The sequence below is a fragment of the Nasonia vitripennis genome, chromosome 2, assembly GCF_009193385.2.
Source record: "Nasonia vitripennis strain AsymCx chromosome 2, Nvit_psr_1.1, whole genome shotgun sequence".
Taxonomy (NCBI): domain Eukaryota; kingdom Metazoa; phylum Arthropoda; class Insecta; order Hymenoptera; family Pteromalidae; genus Nasonia; species Nasonia vitripennis.
Genome location: NC_045758.1, coordinates 23,732,136 through 23,749,025, shown reverse-complemented (window position 1 = coordinate 23,749,025; position 16,890 = coordinate 23,732,136). Strand labels below are relative to the sequence as shown.

At 41.9% G+C, this 16,890-nt stretch overlaps 4 protein-coding genes across 4 annotated transcripts; all 4 read right to left on the bottom strand.

Moving 5' to 3' along the window:
• Positions 1-274: 274 nt before the first annotated feature.
• Positions 275-694, bottom strand: LOC116416334 (putative ankyrin repeat protein RF_0580). The gene has a single exon (XM_031924249.1). It carries the CDS (start codon positions 692-694, stop codon positions 275-277), a length of 420 nt encoding a protein of 139 aa, XP_031780109.1.
• Positions 695-792: 98 nt separating this feature from the next.
• Positions 793-1,653, bottom strand: LOC116416335 (ankyrin-3-like). The gene has a single exon (XM_031924250.1). The coding sequence runs from the start codon at positions 1,651-1,653 to the stop codon at positions 793-795; it is 861 nt and encodes a 286-aa protein (XP_031780110.1).
• A 7-nt stretch (positions 1,654-1,660) lies between these two features.
• On the bottom strand, positions 1,661-2,131 carry LOC116416336 (cyclin-dependent kinase 4 inhibitor C-like). The gene has a single exon (XM_031924251.1). The coding sequence runs from the start codon at positions 2,129-2,131 to the stop codon at positions 1,661-1,663; it is 471 nt and encodes a 156-aa protein (XP_031780111.1).
• Positions 2,132-13,444: 11,313 nt separating this feature from the next.
• On the bottom strand, positions 13,445-14,023 carry LOC103317548 (speckle-type POZ protein-like). Its single transcript, XM_008215870.1, has one exon. It carries the CDS (start codon positions 14,021-14,023, stop codon positions 13,445-13,447), a length of 579 nt encoding a protein of 192 aa, XP_008214092.1.
• Between the last annotated feature and the right edge of the window lie 2,867 nt (positions 14,024-16,890).

Below are 16,890 nucleotides of genomic sequence, written 5' to 3'. Positions count from 1 at the left end.
TATAAACGAGGCTCGTGTCGAGCAATCAATCCGAGCAGCCAACTCGTTTTTTGTTGATTCGAAGCGCAATTAACCAGTCGGTAAATGCCACTGAAATTTATATTTTTTAAATCTTTGAGCGCAGAATTAACGGCTTCAATTATCTGCACCGAACAATAAGTGAGAAACTTTATTTATGAATACACCAATCAAGAGCTTAACTTACATACTCTCACACATAGCTACTTTTCAGTTTTCTGCCTTTTAGCCAGTTCCTTGGCGTAGGGGATAAGGATCATATCTCTTCAATAACTGTACAGTTGGCCTGGACAAGCGGAAGATCAACTTCACGTAGCTTTAGTGCGTGAGTCTTTAATATGACATTGAGCGATGGGACGCAGTTCGAAAGAGCTGTATGGTCATATATGTTGAGGGCGTTTATGTCCGCGCCGTACTTCAGTAGCTCTTTTACAATCTTGTGCATATACACATTCCTGGAGGCTAAATGGAGGGCAGTGTTACCAAATGAATTTTGGGCGTTTGGATCGGCTCCATGCTTGAGAAGAGGCCTGATCAGGTGTAACATAACGAGCCTTTTACGATAAAAAGCAGCGTGTAGAGGAGCCGCTCGATAGTGGTTACGCACATTAACTAGACTACGCCTCTTTGCGAGCATCTCTTTTATAATTTTCTCTAATTTGCTTTGCAAGCTCATGTCTCTAGCATATACACTAGTATCTAAAGCAGGTTGTAGTAAAAAGTGCAATAAGGTATTACCTTCGTGATCGCACAGTATCGGATCAGCCCCGTTTATCAGCAGTAGCTCTTCACATGCTTTTGTTGCGCTGCCAAATGCAACAAAGTCTTTCCCTGTTTGTTTGGAATATTGACTAAGCAATCGCCAGCTTTTGACAAAAACTGATTCGTTATTTCTACGTAGAGTTCCGTTACCACCGCGTTGCTTGAAAAGGCCGCAAGAATTTTATGCAAAGCTGTATTGCCTTTCCGATCTTGCAAAATAACCACCTTCTTACAGCAATGGCTGAGCAATCGAAGCATCATCCTCAGCCGATAATGGCGTGCAGCCATGTGGAGAGCCGACATGTTGCAACTATTCAGTATCTCTAGATTCGCGCCTTCGGCAATCAGCATATGAGTAATTGTTATATCTATGTTTTCAGAATCGTTCTCCATGGTATTAAACAGCAAATGCAGAGACGTATCGCCACTCTCAGTGAGAGCGTTCACGTCGGCCCCTTGCTCCAGTAAAAATTGCACCAACTCACTGTGTCGACGGATTACAGCTCTGTGGAGCGGCGTCCATCCATTTTGAACGTATAGGTCGATAGTCGGATTCTTTATCAAGATCATCTCGGCAATCTCTAATGCTTCATTGGACAGTAGCCACTTATTGTCAACAAGCCCGTGTAGTAGTGAACAGCCGTAGTTGTCGCGAAGATCCGCATTGTCGATGCGTTCCAGTAACTTCGTGATAATGTCTTTGCTCTGAAAGTTCATAGCTGCGTGAACAGGTGCAACACCATGAGTGTTCTTCGCCTCGACCGAGGCACCTTTCTTCAACAATATCTCGACGATGGCCAAGCTAGGAGTTCTGGCGCTACCGCTGAATTGAAGGTAGTAATTCAACGGTGTATTGCCTTCTTCATCCTTCATGTCTACGCTAGTGGTAAGTTGGCAACAAAATTTCAAGGACGCGATTCTTCCCGTTCTCGGCTGCCAGGTGAAGGGGTGTCTTACCGTCAGAGTTCTGCCAATTAACGACGTCATTCAAAGATGACATATATCTAACAGCAGCCGCAAGATCCTCGTCGTCATTAGGAAAATATTTGTTTTGTAACAATCTATGTAAGACTGTGTTACCACGGCTATCCAACTTATTTAAATCAAGTGTTGCTCCCTTTGACAATAGCAGGCGAATCATTGTTGAAAAACCTGGCATCATTATTCGTTCAAACAAGATCTGTAGAGCTCTTTGGCCAAAATCATTGGGTTCATTGACATTGACGTTGTGAGTTAGTATGATTTCCAGCATTTCTGGACATATCTTCAATACTGCCACGTGCAAAACAGTCGTAATGCTGTCGTTGAGTACAGTTTTAATATAAGGATTAACATTCCTTTCCAAAAGCATCTTCACTATTTCGACATCTCGAAGTAATATTGCCAAATGCAGAGGCGTCGGATCTGTCGGATGTTCAGATTCTGGATTTATTCGACATCCTTCTGAAATAAGCAACTTCGCAATCTCTATGTGACGATCCGAGTTATGCGAGAGTGCAGTTCGTAAAGCCGTGTAATCCGTGTACTCTCTGCTATTTATTGGTAATCCATACGCTCTAATATTATTTCTAATTGCCTTGATGTCTCCTTCCCGCACTTTTGCTACGAACTGACTAATTCCAAGTCCTGCATTTTTAATGTTGGTTTGTGCCGTGAAAAAATTTAAATGTACTTATAGCCTTCAGCGCGAAAAACGAAATTTGCTACTCTTTGTAGGAAGCGACGATGTGTAGCTCTATTATGCAGATTATATAACGAGCATTGAAGAGGAGCCCCGGATTTTTTTAATGCGCTATCAAAAAGGATAGCAAAAGTCAAGGAGGAAAGAAAAGCTAAGCTAGACACTGCCATTATGAAGTTTGCACGAGTGCCATATGAATGCCTAGTCGCCGCTCGAGACTGTTATCAATAAACGATTCTACTTTGATTTTGCTGCTGTTAACGGATTGCGCTGCAAGAATCGTACGGAGTCTTCTTGGGACTCTGTGTAATCAATCAAAAGCAACTGCCAAAGAAAAAGACGTCGTCTCAATGATCGTTGTTCGATTACAAGCGACGATTAAATAATTCAAGCGATGGAGCGCAGAACCCCGAGCAAAAACAATAACAGAACGTATCGGGATGGCACTTAATTCTCCCGAAGCCAGCAGACGCAGCCAACTTCCTCTAACAGGATTCAAAGCGTGCCGCGAGCGACAGCCAAAAACCTCCCCCGCAGCAGCGTAAAACATAGCAGAGCCATCCGTGGCGCCGTCCCAACTGCATTTTCATGCCTCGTTGTAATCGAATAGAGCAGCAGGCAAGAGGGAGGGACCGAGGAAACTCCAAGAGCCATAAGGAAGAGCCGCGTAGTCGTCGTCGTCGTCAACGACACCCTCGTGCGCGACGCTCTGCGAGACTCTCGTCTCCGTATCTAAGGGTTGCTGCAACGCCAAGTTATACAACACGCGAAGCGCACACAGAGGGACACACATGCAGAGGGAGGGAGGGAGAGAGAGAGAGAGAAAGCAGAAACGCGCCGAGGAAACTAACTCGACTGCGCTACTGTCGTCTGGATCCTCGACGGCGACGCTTTCGCCGCGATCGAATCCCAGAGAGCCGGCGGTCGGCTCCCCCGCCGCGTCGCGGCTTTACGAGTTACAAGTTGCCGCATAACTACCGAATACGCGCATGCACGCGCGGCTCCCGAGATCAAGCTTAATACACACGCGTGTGGGCATACTGCGACTGCAGTGTCGCTCGCGGAAAGTGGAATTCACTTTATTGCGTCGAGGGTGATTTGTTTATCCCCCGCGCTTCGTCGCCGGATATCGGTCATTCGCGCGCTTGAGATATAGTTATAGCAGGGAACCTTTATTTTCTTCGAATCGAGCTTTTTTTTATAAAAATCCGCAAAGCCATCTCCGGTTGTTTCGGGCTGATGTTAAGACGTGAAAATGCGCTTCAACTACAAATTAAGTGGTAGAGCACCGGATTGGGCCAGACCGCAGCTCAGGTGTCATTTGCGGCAAGAGCTTAAACGGATACGAGAAAGTCTGTCTAAAATATATATAGTTTTTAGGTGGCTCGGACGGAATTATTTTCAACTTTCTTGAGGCTAGATAGCTGTGCTCTCTCTTTGAAATAGATCTGCCGGTGTGACTAGATCGTCGAAGTATGAAGAGCACAGAATACTCCGAAACGAAAGCAGATATCCAGCGACTAATTCTTCACAATTTGATCCCTAATTCAGTATACTTGGCTCGTTTCGTCCCTGCTCTGGAGGAGACTGGCGCGAGCTCGTTTTAACTGCAGTGCTCCACGGGATCGTCGTCGCGCAAACTCTCTCTCTCTCTCTCTCTCTCTCTCTCTCTCTCTCTCTCTCTCTCTCTCTCTCTCTCTCTCTCTCTCTCTCTCCCTTGCTCTCTCGGGTCAAAGGTGGTATAGTCGAGCTTGCGCGCGGACGAACGAGGGCTCGCTCGAGCGAGTCTGTTAATTGGACTAATTACAGTAATTACTGAAAGTTTCAGCAGCGGCTGCGCTGCCGGCATAATATATATGTATACACACTCGTTCGAGAGTGAGAGAGAGGGAGGTTATACGCGGCTTCCCAACCGCAGGCTCGCCACCATCCGAATCCACGTTGCCGGAGGAGAGATCCGAGCTCTGTGCTGCTGGTGTCGGGGCATTTTGCCCATCACCGCTTCTGCGACTCTCGATCCGAGCGCGCTCCTCTCTCTCTCTCTCTCTCTCTCTCTTTCCCTCTCACTCGTCCTCGCTCTCTGGCCCGGCTGCTTAGCGCATTATCGTGCGGCGCAGCCAAGTGCGCAGTGAGCCGGATATTAGTGCCGAGCGACATGGATTAGAGATTATTCCGGGCTAATGAATGTCTAGTTCGTTATACTCCGACGCCGGTCACACAGCCAGCTTCCATATAATATGCCCGCGAGTTTTCTCGCAAGCATACAAGCAGCATCCTCAACAATCCAATCTACGATCTCTCCCCGCCGAATAAATCAGAAATCTATTATACACCGACGCCCTCGCGTTCCGCAGAGAGATGTACAAGCACACGCACACAAGCTCAAACTTTCCGCAGCCAACGAACCCGCGCTCGCTCGAATTAGGCTCGAATTAGGCTCGACCCTCGACCTTCGCTTCCCTCCCAATCGAATTAGCAATCATCGTATCCTTATCCAATACACATACACCGTAGGCACGCATCGCTACCGGAGGCTCGGCGCAGCAATATGGGAAAAGGATGCCGATGCCCATGTCCACGGGCGGTCCCGGGCGTGCATACAACGAGGGATATCACGCACGCGGGAGGAAATTGGCGAGATTCGTCCGGCGCTGCTCGACCTGCATTATACGCGCGTATACCGAGGGAGAGAGAAAAGGAGAGCTGATGAGCACGAACATCGCTCGTGCGCGGTAATTGCATGTGCGAGCGAGCGATCTTTTATTTCGTTTTGTAGCGATAACGAGACGAGGGAGATGTATATAGAAGCGCTGTGTAATTGAGACGTCGGGGGATGATGCGCGATGACTCAAGCTGGCACGTGCTATACCCGGTGATCATCCCGAGGCTGTAGGCAGTTGCTTCGAATACTTTTGTTTCTCGACATTATACGAACGACTATCATACGAGAATCCAGAGGAGCACGTATTTCCCTAATCAGGACTAACGAGACGCAGTCGACAAATTGTATTCCTTATCCACTCTCATTCATCTCGCGATTCCGTGTGGACGAACAAAGAGCCGCAGCTTTCGAGCGAGTATTCTAACGACGCAACGCGCGCGCACCTCGGCGTGTCGAAAGAGAAAATAACAAAAGCTCTCGCGGCTTTCTCGCCAATTTAATTACGTCGCCGCAAGCCACTTTTACACTCGCGCATTACGCGCGAGAAAAGGAGGAGACGCATCAACGGCGCGTCGCGCGCATAATTTAAAAAGGCGACGCGCGTTTTGCAGCCGAGAAGAGAAGAGACTCGCGGAGCTTGCGACGAGTTCTAAAAGGATTTAATGGCATAAGTGCGTTTCGCGTAACGAGGCGAGAGCGTCTCCGAGAGGAAGATCCGTGATGCGAGAGCTCGTCGTCCTTTTTTTACGATTCAGTGCGAGGCCGAGTACGAGTGGAATAAAAGAGGAGCGAAGCACACGCGAAAGTATAAAAGACATCCGTCGAGGGAGAGAGAGCGACTGAATTCCGTGCAATCTCATAATATTCCCGAGCTCGCGTAGTAAAGTGCGATCCCCCAAATCCCCGGAGATTTGAGCGAAAAAAAAAGTCAAAACCGCGAAAGAGAGAGAGAGAGAGAGAGAGCGAGGCGCGGGGTCGATTCATTCAAAAGAGGCGCGCATGTGCGCAGCGGCGTGGAGCGTGTTTCATTTTTCTTCTTTTTCCTCCCTCCCTCCCGCCCTTCCTTCCGCACCTGCCCCTCGTCCTCTTTTTCTCGGATGAAAACGTCGATTTTCCCCCCTCTGATGTGTGCTCTGATGCTCACTGCTTTTCATTTCTCTCGACGCGCGTATTTTTCTTTATCGCGAGGAGGAAGCTTTTTTTAACGGGTTCGCACGTCACGCATCAGGACGTCCTGAATATCGATTCGCGCGGGTGTATACGAAGTGTCGAGGTTGTCTGAGGGAGAGGACTCTAATTGTTCGTAATCTTCGTGCATGATTGTTTCGCGTTGTTTGTACCAAAATCAACCGTCAAATTTTTGGGACGCGTGATTAAAGTGCAATGTATAGCATTTCGGATTGATAGTGACAAGAATGAAGTTTGCGCGCGTTATCAGCCAAATCAGTGGCGAGAAACTGAAACCCCAACGCCATCTGTACGATTCCGCGACGAAGCTCGTTACACGGCTACTTCATCCGCGTCGCACAACAAACCGATATCGTCGAAGCGCCACTCGAAACCAATTTTACCGCAAAATCCAATCGATAAAGCTCGATCCCTTTCTCGCGAACCTCAGCACGTGAAGTAAATCTTGCATTTCAGCTCGGTTCAGAAAAAAAAACAGCGTGTCCGCCGTAAGAGTTCGAGGTACACAGAGTATGAGAGAGGGGGAAAAGAGCGAAAAAGGAAATGCAAATAGAGCGTCTGATTGCAGCGATTCGAGGAGGGAAGAGAAGAGAGAGAGAGAGAGAGAGAGAGAGAGAGAGAGGGACCGAACGAGAGTGGAAAAAAAGAGGAAGGGGGTGGGCGAGAATAGGTGGAGAGAGAGGGCGAACGCAGCAGATTGGACGAGAGCGAGGGCTGCTGCCATGGCACCGCCGAGATAAAAAGTAAATGAGGAACAAAGGTCCCGCTCGGCGCTTGCCAACGAGGGAAAGAGCAGAAGAGAGGGAGAGGCCGGGAGAAAGAGAGGTGTGCTCGAGAAATATAGGGGAGGCTTCCAGTGCCAGACGTGCCGAGAATAATGCAGCCGGAATAACGCGGTCGCCGCCGCGCGCGCGAGAAAGCGCTGAGCTTCGAGGAGGCAAAACGAGAACGAGCAAGAAGAGAGACGGAGAGAAATGGAGGGAAAATTGAGGAAAATTAATTAATGGAGCCTACACAGGTAATTAAGTTTTCAAAACGTCTGCCTTAATTTATACTCGACCCTCGACTCTCTCCTTCCACCCTCGCTCACCCCCTCTATCTCTCTCGAGATTCTCGAGATCGACAAAAAAGGCCGGCTCTGGAGAAACTACTCTTTTTAACGTTTTCACCCCTCTGTGTTTAGGATTTCTTTTTCTTATTCGCGCGACGCTTCCAAGTTAATTTTTGATGAAAAAAAAGAAGCCGGGACAAGAGTCGACGCTGACGTTTTCATTTCCTGTCCTCCGCGAGCGCAACAGCGTCGATATTTTCTGACAACTTTTAAATGGGGCTTCGCCGCCGCCGTTGCCGGAACTTCAAAGCTCGCCGGATTTCTTTGCTCCCTTTGGCTGCTGTTTCGTGCATCAACCGGGTGAGCTAACTTTTGGGTAAGAATACCGATTTTTGCGAGAACTTTCGCGAATCTGAAATAAATAAAAATTGTTTAGCTGATACACTCGGAATGTCTTAATTCTAAGTATAAGGAAACACTATGGCCAATCCGCAAACGGGGAAAAAAATGCATACCTAGCGGAAAGCCGCAATGGCGCTCGTCAGCGTTTAAGTGTCGACGAGAACGACGCTTTCAGCGATTGTTCCCCCGCGGCAGCTCTTTCGCTTTACAGCAGCACGTGTGTATTTACACAAATCGGTAGAGCCACAGCGGTAATGGCCGCAAATTACCATTATAAAGAACAATAACGTTTCGCCGAACCGACGCACGCTCTCTCTCTCTCTCTCTCTCTCTCTCTCTCTCTCTCTCTCTCTCTCTATCTCAACGCGTTAGTTGTAACGCCGACGGGTTGTCCACGTGTACACGAGTGGGAGGACTTTGGCGCGCAAACGAGTTATAGCAATTTGACAATAATTATTGCAGTTATGTTAATTTACAATCAGAGTCCCAGAATCGAACCATCAAAGTCCAAGCACGAGAAATAAACGAACGCGAGAGCGCACATTCAACACGATGCGCATCTACATTCTCACGTCAGCGTAAAGTCAATCGAATCGCTCGAGCAACAAGCCTCAAATCCGATATAACAGCTAGCGCACGCGTGCACACAAATCCGGTGAAACTCACCTGTATGTGTATGCAGTAGTCGCACAAAGCCAAAGCCTCACGCATATACGGCCTCGACGCTCATTCGATATATATCCCGGGAAATTGAAGCGCGAAATACATATATCAGAGGCGTAACGCGGGCGCTTGCATCTCTCTCCTACAAGAGCTTCGCACTGCGGTGCAGCGCGACATGCGCATATCACGCAGACATACAGAGACAGGCGGGAAAGGCAACGTGTCAATTTCGAGGAAACAGGTGCTCGACGCTTTTGTGACAGCGTGTTCGAGAGCTGCAGCCGCGCCTCGGCGAACCGATAGCCGGGAAATGGGGAGTCGAGAGAACCGGAGGGAGGTATAGACATCGAAAGCTCGTGTCTTCGTGTACACACGTATTAGGTACACAAAGCCGATGGAAGGGTCGCCCCGTCGCTTCTGCTGCTGATGCTGGTCGAACGAGCGAGGATGTATGTATAGAGGGCGCGCGCCACGTTGACGAACCGCACGATCAACAGACTGAGACGGACGAGCGAGGATGAGGATGAAGAGGATGCGGATTACAATGCGCGCCCCGAGTTTTCCCCTTTCGAGACGGGCTGGCTTGTTGAACTTGCTGGTATATCGAATAGGGCTACGACGCGCCTCGTTATAGTTACGTGCTTTTCTAAATGAAACTTCGCAGCAATTCAATGTTTACGTAGATCTCGATTCTTTCAATGACAACAATTCCATATCTACAGTCTGGCGGATTTTGCCATATTCTACTGCAAGCTCTCAAATGCAAGTCATTTGAAAGCGCAACAAAAAAAATAGTAACGAAGATCTAAGTGCTCGGAACATCGAGAATTACGCTTGGTGTGCGGTTACACGGAATTGCATGTCCGACATGCACAGTAGTTAGTTCAGCAGATCGCAAAGATGGCAATTCAGATATACCGAATTATACGATGCAGGAACGAACGACCAAGGAAGTCAGAAGTCGAAATTGTACTCGCTGAATATTGACGAAATTCCATAATCGATCCTGCTCCTCCTTAGTCAGGAGTTATAAAAATATTTGTCTCCGTCTTGACTCTTGCTTTATCGTTGCCACATTCTCGATCTTGATTTTCTCTTTAAATGAATATCATTTACAGCGCAGTCAACTTCTGTGTGATGTAAATTGAAAACTAAAAAAATAGCATGCGTTTAATTAAATTTTTAGTTTCGAAAATTGATATTTCGTATAAAAATGTTACATATGAGAATGGTGATCTTACTCGTGAATCTTATTAGAATCTTCAATGTCAAGCTGCACAAAATATTCTGCTGACCTAAGCCGTCGTTGGAAAAATTCAAATGAACCCCTTCCTCTTTCGAACAGGCCTTCCCTATGGTGCTTAACGGTAGACTTCAGCCATTCTCGACTGTACGAGTTCGCGCTCCTGACCCCGACATTTGACACGCACGATTACCTACATCAGGCACCCCACACAATACTTATACCATCGCTACTGTCTCCCTACAATGTGCAATATTTGTCAAAGACTCTCGACGCCCCTCTGCATGTGCCTCGACTCCCTTTTCTCTCATTGCCTCTCGGCTCACATAACTACTCGTCTCCAATCGAGCGAACGTCGTCTGTGTCGGCGTATACACGCACTCGCTCAACAGGGGAGTTCAGGCAAAATTGAATTTTTAATCGCCGTCATCCTGGGGAAGCTGCCGCTCTCGACTCCAACAGGGAGAGGCGGATAGACCACGCACAGGGCGGATAGCACAGCGTGAAATTAATTAGGGACACTAATGGACCGCGTATGATAGATCGCGCTCGGGATCCCACTTTGCCGATCTGCTCGGCGCTCTCGGGCTGCTAGGTTTCCGTTTACAACTGTCTATCTCGTTTCGCTATATATAGCTTTGACGCGTGTTCGCTTACCTCGTTTCGTCCTTTGCTTGCTCTCTCCTCTGATGTCTTTCAATGCAAAGCAATGGACCTGGTTCTGACTGCCTTACTAATAATGGAGTTAATAGTTCCTGTAGCGTTCTAGCTGTATGCACTTCTGGTCTGATGAATATAAGATTTTGAAGCTTATCTCTGATGTGTATGATGCAGTTCACAAACCTGCTGATAAAAATAGATGCTTATTGATAATATTTCAATTGACTACAATTTCAAATGCAGTATTGAAGGAGATATGTTTCTGAAAAACAAAATCCAAAATCAGATAACCTCCCGTTATTGCTAGTTGACGTTAAAAAAACTAAGCTTTACAAGTATGAACTATTTGTAGAAAACAGTTAAAACTTTTAGCACTTTCTAGTTAAGATTACAAATTACCTCTGTTGTTTTGTTTACAGCTTAGCGTGAACTTATCCTTCATCAGTATGCAGAATTCCTTTTATTGATTGATGTGTGTTGAATCTTCAAATTAGATATCTTGAGTTTTATTCTGGTTCGCATTGTTATCCATATCAATGATCTAAAAAATTTCAAAATGATGTATAATATGGTACAATCTAAAGGTAAATTATAATGTACATAATCATCGCAATAAATTTAAACATACTCTGATATCATTTAAAACTACATTGAATGCTATGTCACATTTAAATAAAAAAAGTGCAAAAATATCATTTAAATCTTGTATACTACAATTTTATAAAAGTTAGATGCTATTTTACTCAAAAATATACATCAAGAGCTATGTGCGTTAAAGTAAAAATACCTAACCAAATCCTTTGTGACTTTGTAAATTCAACCAATCAACCATCAATAGTGATATCAAATGCTGAATTACACCTATAGCTGTAATTTGTATGTTGTTGTACACTTAAATGGAATTATTACATACTCATTTATTCACTGATGTTAGGCCTCATAAAGAATAGAATTTAACAGAAACTATAAATCAAATGTGAAATCACGAAACTCTCATTACAGATGTTAACAGCATTTCTCACGAGCAATATAATTTTCACAGAAAAGTTAGTCAATTGAGGTTATAAAAAAGATAAACCCGTGCCCAACTTATAATTGAGAATAGTCGAAACTGCAACAAGAAGTAAGTACTTACAAAACCTATGAGTTCATATGAAAATCCGATTCCCTGCTAAGACGAGTAAATCCTTTGTTCGCCCACGATCTGGATTTACACCGGCAAGTTACTGGTATAGTGGTATTACTTACTGTAGTATATATGTACATACATACATACGTCATACGTGGGTTAAACGCAACAGAAAAAAAACGATTGACTTTAGCACATCAACAAATAAACAAGTCTGTGCATGTACCTAACAAGAATATTTCTTGTCTATACCTACAGTGTCCGCGAGAAAAACGAGTGTCAACTGGCTCTGGCAACGGCCGTCTCGAGATACGATACCTATGACATTTTGCGTGACACCATGCTTCCCCCGGAAATGCACAACGACAATAGTGACATCGCCATTTTGTCCCTATAAGTACTAGAAACTGTAAAAAAATTAATACCACTGCTTTAATACATTCAAATTTCAACGTATATAGAATAAAATAAGTAAAATAACTACAGATTTTCATTTAAGTATAAATATTGTACTCTAGAATTTAATAATCAACAAGATAATTTTTAATAGTATAATGAATCTTCCTTTTAAGTTATCAATTGACCTTTTTGAAAATATCTAATTAAAAGTGATAAATTTGAATCCAAACATCTAAAAGGCATTCAGTCCATTTTGCATTATTTATATTATTTACATAATTTACATTTTCCCACTTTCGCACTTATTTACTAGTTTCTCGTCCCTTTTTAAGAATGTAAAATTTATATATTTTATTTAGTAAAAAATGAAATCTAGATTAAGATAAAGTTGAACAATGATTGCTTAACAAATATGTTATTATATAATATAACATTTGAATATGTAAAAAGAATGTGTTTTTAAAGGATTTAATAATGTAACTGATGTTGATATCAAAAAAGTAACTTATGTCTATCTAAAACAAAATATTTGAGCTTAGGAGCTTTATAGAATATCACTGAGTCTGCTCTGACATACATGCCCAATGTGAAGAATCTGCCATGTTGGTATGTAAAAGCATAAGAGACGATGGAATTTGCACTTTATTAGAAATGTGTGGATCACAGCTTTTGTCCAGAGTTTACTAATGTTTTGATAGAAAGTACTATGAACGTTACAAAAAAATGAACAAATAATGTTGTTTTGCATATGGCATGTTTGGATTATACACTGGTAGGTTCATAGAAAAATACCCAAGGAATCCAAGGAATCACTTTTTGAAATCCATAGCTTTGAGCAATTTCACATAGATATAAACACTACTGAAGATGAGTTTTTTGAAATGAAATTGTCCGTTGTAGATTAAAAAAATATTTCACATATTTTTTCTTTTGAATCGAAAAACAAAGCATTTATATTGCTTGAAAAGGGATTAATTAATTTCTACTAAAATTATGTTTATAGTAATTTAGTTTTGTTTTAAAATAATAAACAACCTTCTGCTAGTCACAAAATTGTTATTTATTAAATTTTAGTACAAAAACTAAGTACATTTTATTATTTCTAAAGCTCTTGTATGCCAGCATAATCTAGGTATTCAGAGGAATTTTAAAAAGTCGGGTTTTTTTTTAATCTGTAAATATAAATAGTTTTGCTTAGAAACCGATGAAAAATGTCATGATAAAAAATACAATGATTATACTAATTATAAGTAAATACACTTATGTAAACAGCAATGAAGCATAATGGTGCCCTTAATTTGACTGATAAACTTTTTTTCACTGCTACTTATTTTGTCTTGGACTTCCACAACACAGAGACAATAACTATACCAACTCAGATTTCAAACATACGCTCAATTGGTATTGGTAGTTTTGTTATAAAAGAAAGCAGGTATGAAGCAATACACGTAATAAAATTAAAACCATAATTAATTTACATCATGCACAAAGTGACAAAGCATCCGAATAAAAAATCTAGAAAATGTTTCTATTGATAAATAATACTAGGAGCTAGCCAGGAAAGAAAAAAGATCAGTAGTCATAATTTAACGATTCACTTTTCTTGTTCCCCATAGCGCGCGACAAACTTGGAAGAGAACGTCCGGCACTTCGGTCAGCAGCTTGAATTCCGGCTTATTGACAAAGTCAGCCGCGTGCGAAAGAATGAATTCTACAGCCTTGGCCTTGAAAACCTCCACCTGATATCGATCAGCGATTTTGAGGCACTCCACGGCGTTCGCGACGCTCAAAGTTTCGCACATCGCTCTGCCGCACACGGTCTTCAATCGTTCCATCAAGTCGGTCGCCGAGCTCGGTGTCGATGGGAGGCATATCTGGCCGGCATACATGTATCGCAGCATCGTCATGAAGACGTCGAGCTTGATGTCTTCGAGGAACACGGGGCTGCTTTTAGCCAGGATGCACTTATGAGCGTTCACCGTTTCACCCTCGACGATTATCTTGACATCGCTCAACGATTTGGGATCGTACATGAGATATTCAAATCCGTCGAACTCACGAAGGCGCAACGAATTTCGTTCGAGTTGTTGCTTCATTGCGGCTTTCTCGTCCATTGAAGCGATGTCTTTGTCGTCTCTAATTGGATTGAATATTACATCGCACATAATCGTCAGCTTGTTATATATTATCCAAAAACCCGTTTGCTTCGTCCACTATGTTATATCGTATAGGAAATCAAACGTAAATGACGTAGTTGCAAAGAAAAATGCCTGGATAGCCTTCGCTTGATTCATCTCTGCCTTTCGAGTATAATGAGAATTTCCATTTGTTTTCAATGTTACCAACAATTGCTGTAAACTGAAGTGAGGTTATTTTGTCTCCTACGCGGTCGGATTCGGTTCTTGTAGAAAAATTATCGATTGTCCACATGCATCTCGGTCTTACAATACTGGCTTCGCCGATTTCAGAGAAATTCATCTTCACAGAGTTCTGCAATTCACACTCAACTGTTCACGCTAGTGTAAAACAGACTTGTCATTTTATGTAACAAATTAACAATCGCCTACTACTGAAACAATTGTTTTGTTTTGGATACCCGAGCGCAATTCGGAATTTGGTAGCCTGCAGCATCTAACCACTGATGACTGAACCACACATCACATGCGAGTGGTTCAGTCATCACCTAAGAGTTTGTCAGAGTGTCTGGTGACATAGCAGTTAGCACGACTAGTTTCTTTTTCTTCTTCGATCTTTCAGTTACCGTCAAAACTGACCATGCAAAGTTAGAGCCTAGAGGGCGCGGAAACGAATCTTAGTTCTAGTTACACGCCAGCTGTCAAAACATACAAACGACGAAGCGTTTTTAGCGCCTTTGTTTGGGAGCGCGGCGTTGTCCGTTGCGACTCTTGCGTGACTTGCGTCTTCCAACTGCAGTCAGCGAGCTAGGCTGCAGAGTCTTATTTCTGTACTGATCGGTTTCATCGTGAACGATATATACCTATAAATTCGTCCTCTTGGTTACATAGCTTGGAACTGATAACCCAAAAAGGAAGAAAAAAGAGAATTTGTCCTTGTTGCATTGAAAGGTATATGAAGCTGCAGCTTTCATTGCTTAGCCGCAGCTGCTCCTTGAATCGTATATATATATGTGTGTATATATATATATATATATATATATATATATATATATATATATATATATATATATATATATATGTAAGTATCTATGCAAGTTTGATCATGCTAGTATTTGTCTTTAAAGTTAGAGATGGAGAAAACTAGAGTGCAGATGTAAATACATGATTCATAAGAATGTCTACATAATCGATTGAATGAATTTATTGATTTGCGAAACGTCGATGTACATACCATATTTATTGGTGTAGCGATATTCTATTTAATGTGTTGCTTCTAGTTGTAATGTTTATATTGTAGGTTATTCAAAAGTCCCTCTACTTCTTTTAACTCAATATGTAAAGTTTAATAAATGTTTCTTTTTTTCAGTAAGATGGAAACTAGAGAGAAAAGATTAAATAAATCTTGTGATAAGATTGTGCGAAATTGCAACTCTGAAAATCAAATTGCAATACATAAATTGAATGATGATTGCTTAACACATATATTTCAGTTTCTTTCAATAATTGACAGAGTCAAGATAGAAAGTGGTAATAAAATTAATCAAAATGCAATAAAATCCTTTCGTGCATGATAGTAATTTGGTAGAAAATCTTGGCAGAACGTCAAAACGTTGGACAAAAATGTCACAATTTGGGGCTTTAATATAACATGCACTAAACCAAGTCGGATGAATGATATCTTCAAAACTGTATTGCAGCGCTGTGGCCTCTTTTTACGTCGTCTTGATGTCTCTTCTATGCATATGAACAATTATATTTTAAATTGTATAGGTAATTTCTGTCCAAATTTACAATTTATTGAAATGGGATCTGCAAAATTGACACTTATGGCAGTAAAAAAATGGACAAAAAATGTTCACAATCTCACAGAAATTGCTTTTGGTAATTGCACCAAATATTGTAATGACACTCATTTATCAAATTTTTTTTTGCAAAATAAGCAGCTTCAATCTCTCAAAATCATCTCCAATAATGTTCTGACTGGAAAATGTTTGTTGAGCCTTCCAGTAAATATGAAAGCTATCGTTATAGATAGATGCCCAAATATTTTATTCAATCAATTGAATAATGTAAGTATATATTTATATTAATAATAATTTTAACAAAACAGTTTATTAACATTTCATTGAATTTTTTAAAGTCATTTATTTTCCTTTTTTTATTCTAATAGTTTATTTGCTTTATTATTTCATCTTCATATATAGGCTTTGGAGCTACATTGTGATCAGTTAGAAACACTCTCATTAACTAAGTCATATCACGCACAATTTTCTAAAGATGTGCACTCAATGCCAACTACTTTAAAAATTGTAGAAATTCGTTGGTGTACAGTGTTCAACATTGATTGTATAATTCAAATGAAAAACCTAGAAAAACTGGTACTTAATGACTAAACTGTGTAACTGATGGTTTCTTAGTTACTTTAGCTTCAAATTGTAAAATGTTATATCATCTCAATATAGATGGTAATAACTTTTTATTAAAATTTTATTGTTTTTTAAATAATTTTCACATCTGTAAAACCATATTCAATACTGTATTTTGAAAAACATCTAACTCATCAAATTTATGAAACAATTCAAATTATTGTAATTTGTATTTTTATTTTTAGCTTGCAATAACATAACTAATGTTGGTCTCCAAGCAGTAGTTTGTCTACCCAAGATAGAATATTTGAGCTTGGAAAGCTTATGTAATATAACTGTTTTGCAGCAGTTGTAGAAATGTTGCAGATGATGGTATTTGCACTTTAATAGAAACGTGCGATTCAATTGAAGTGTTAGATGTCAGTTATTGTTTAAAAATTACTAATACGTTGGTAGAATGTGCTATAAATGCTACAAAATATCGAAGAAACAATGTTGTTTTGAATTTGCATTTAGATGGTACATCAG

Excerpts from the sequence above, each read along its gene's own strand:
- LOC116416335 (XM_031924250.1), bottom strand. The coding sequence starts at position 1,653 with ATGAAGGATGAAGAAGGCAATACACCGTTGAATTACTACCTTCAATTC.
- LOC116416334 (XM_031924249.1), bottom strand. The coding sequence starts at position 694 with ATGAGCTTGCAAAGCAAATTAGAGAAAATTATAAAAGAGATGCTCGCA.
- LOC103317548 (XM_008215870.1), bottom strand. The coding sequence starts at position 14,023 with ATGTGCGATGTAATATTCAATCCAATTAGAGACGACAAAGACATCGCT.
- LOC116416336 (XM_031924251.1), bottom strand. The coding sequence starts at position 2,131 with ATGCTTTTGGAAAGGAATGTTAATCCTTATATTAAAACTGTACTCAAC.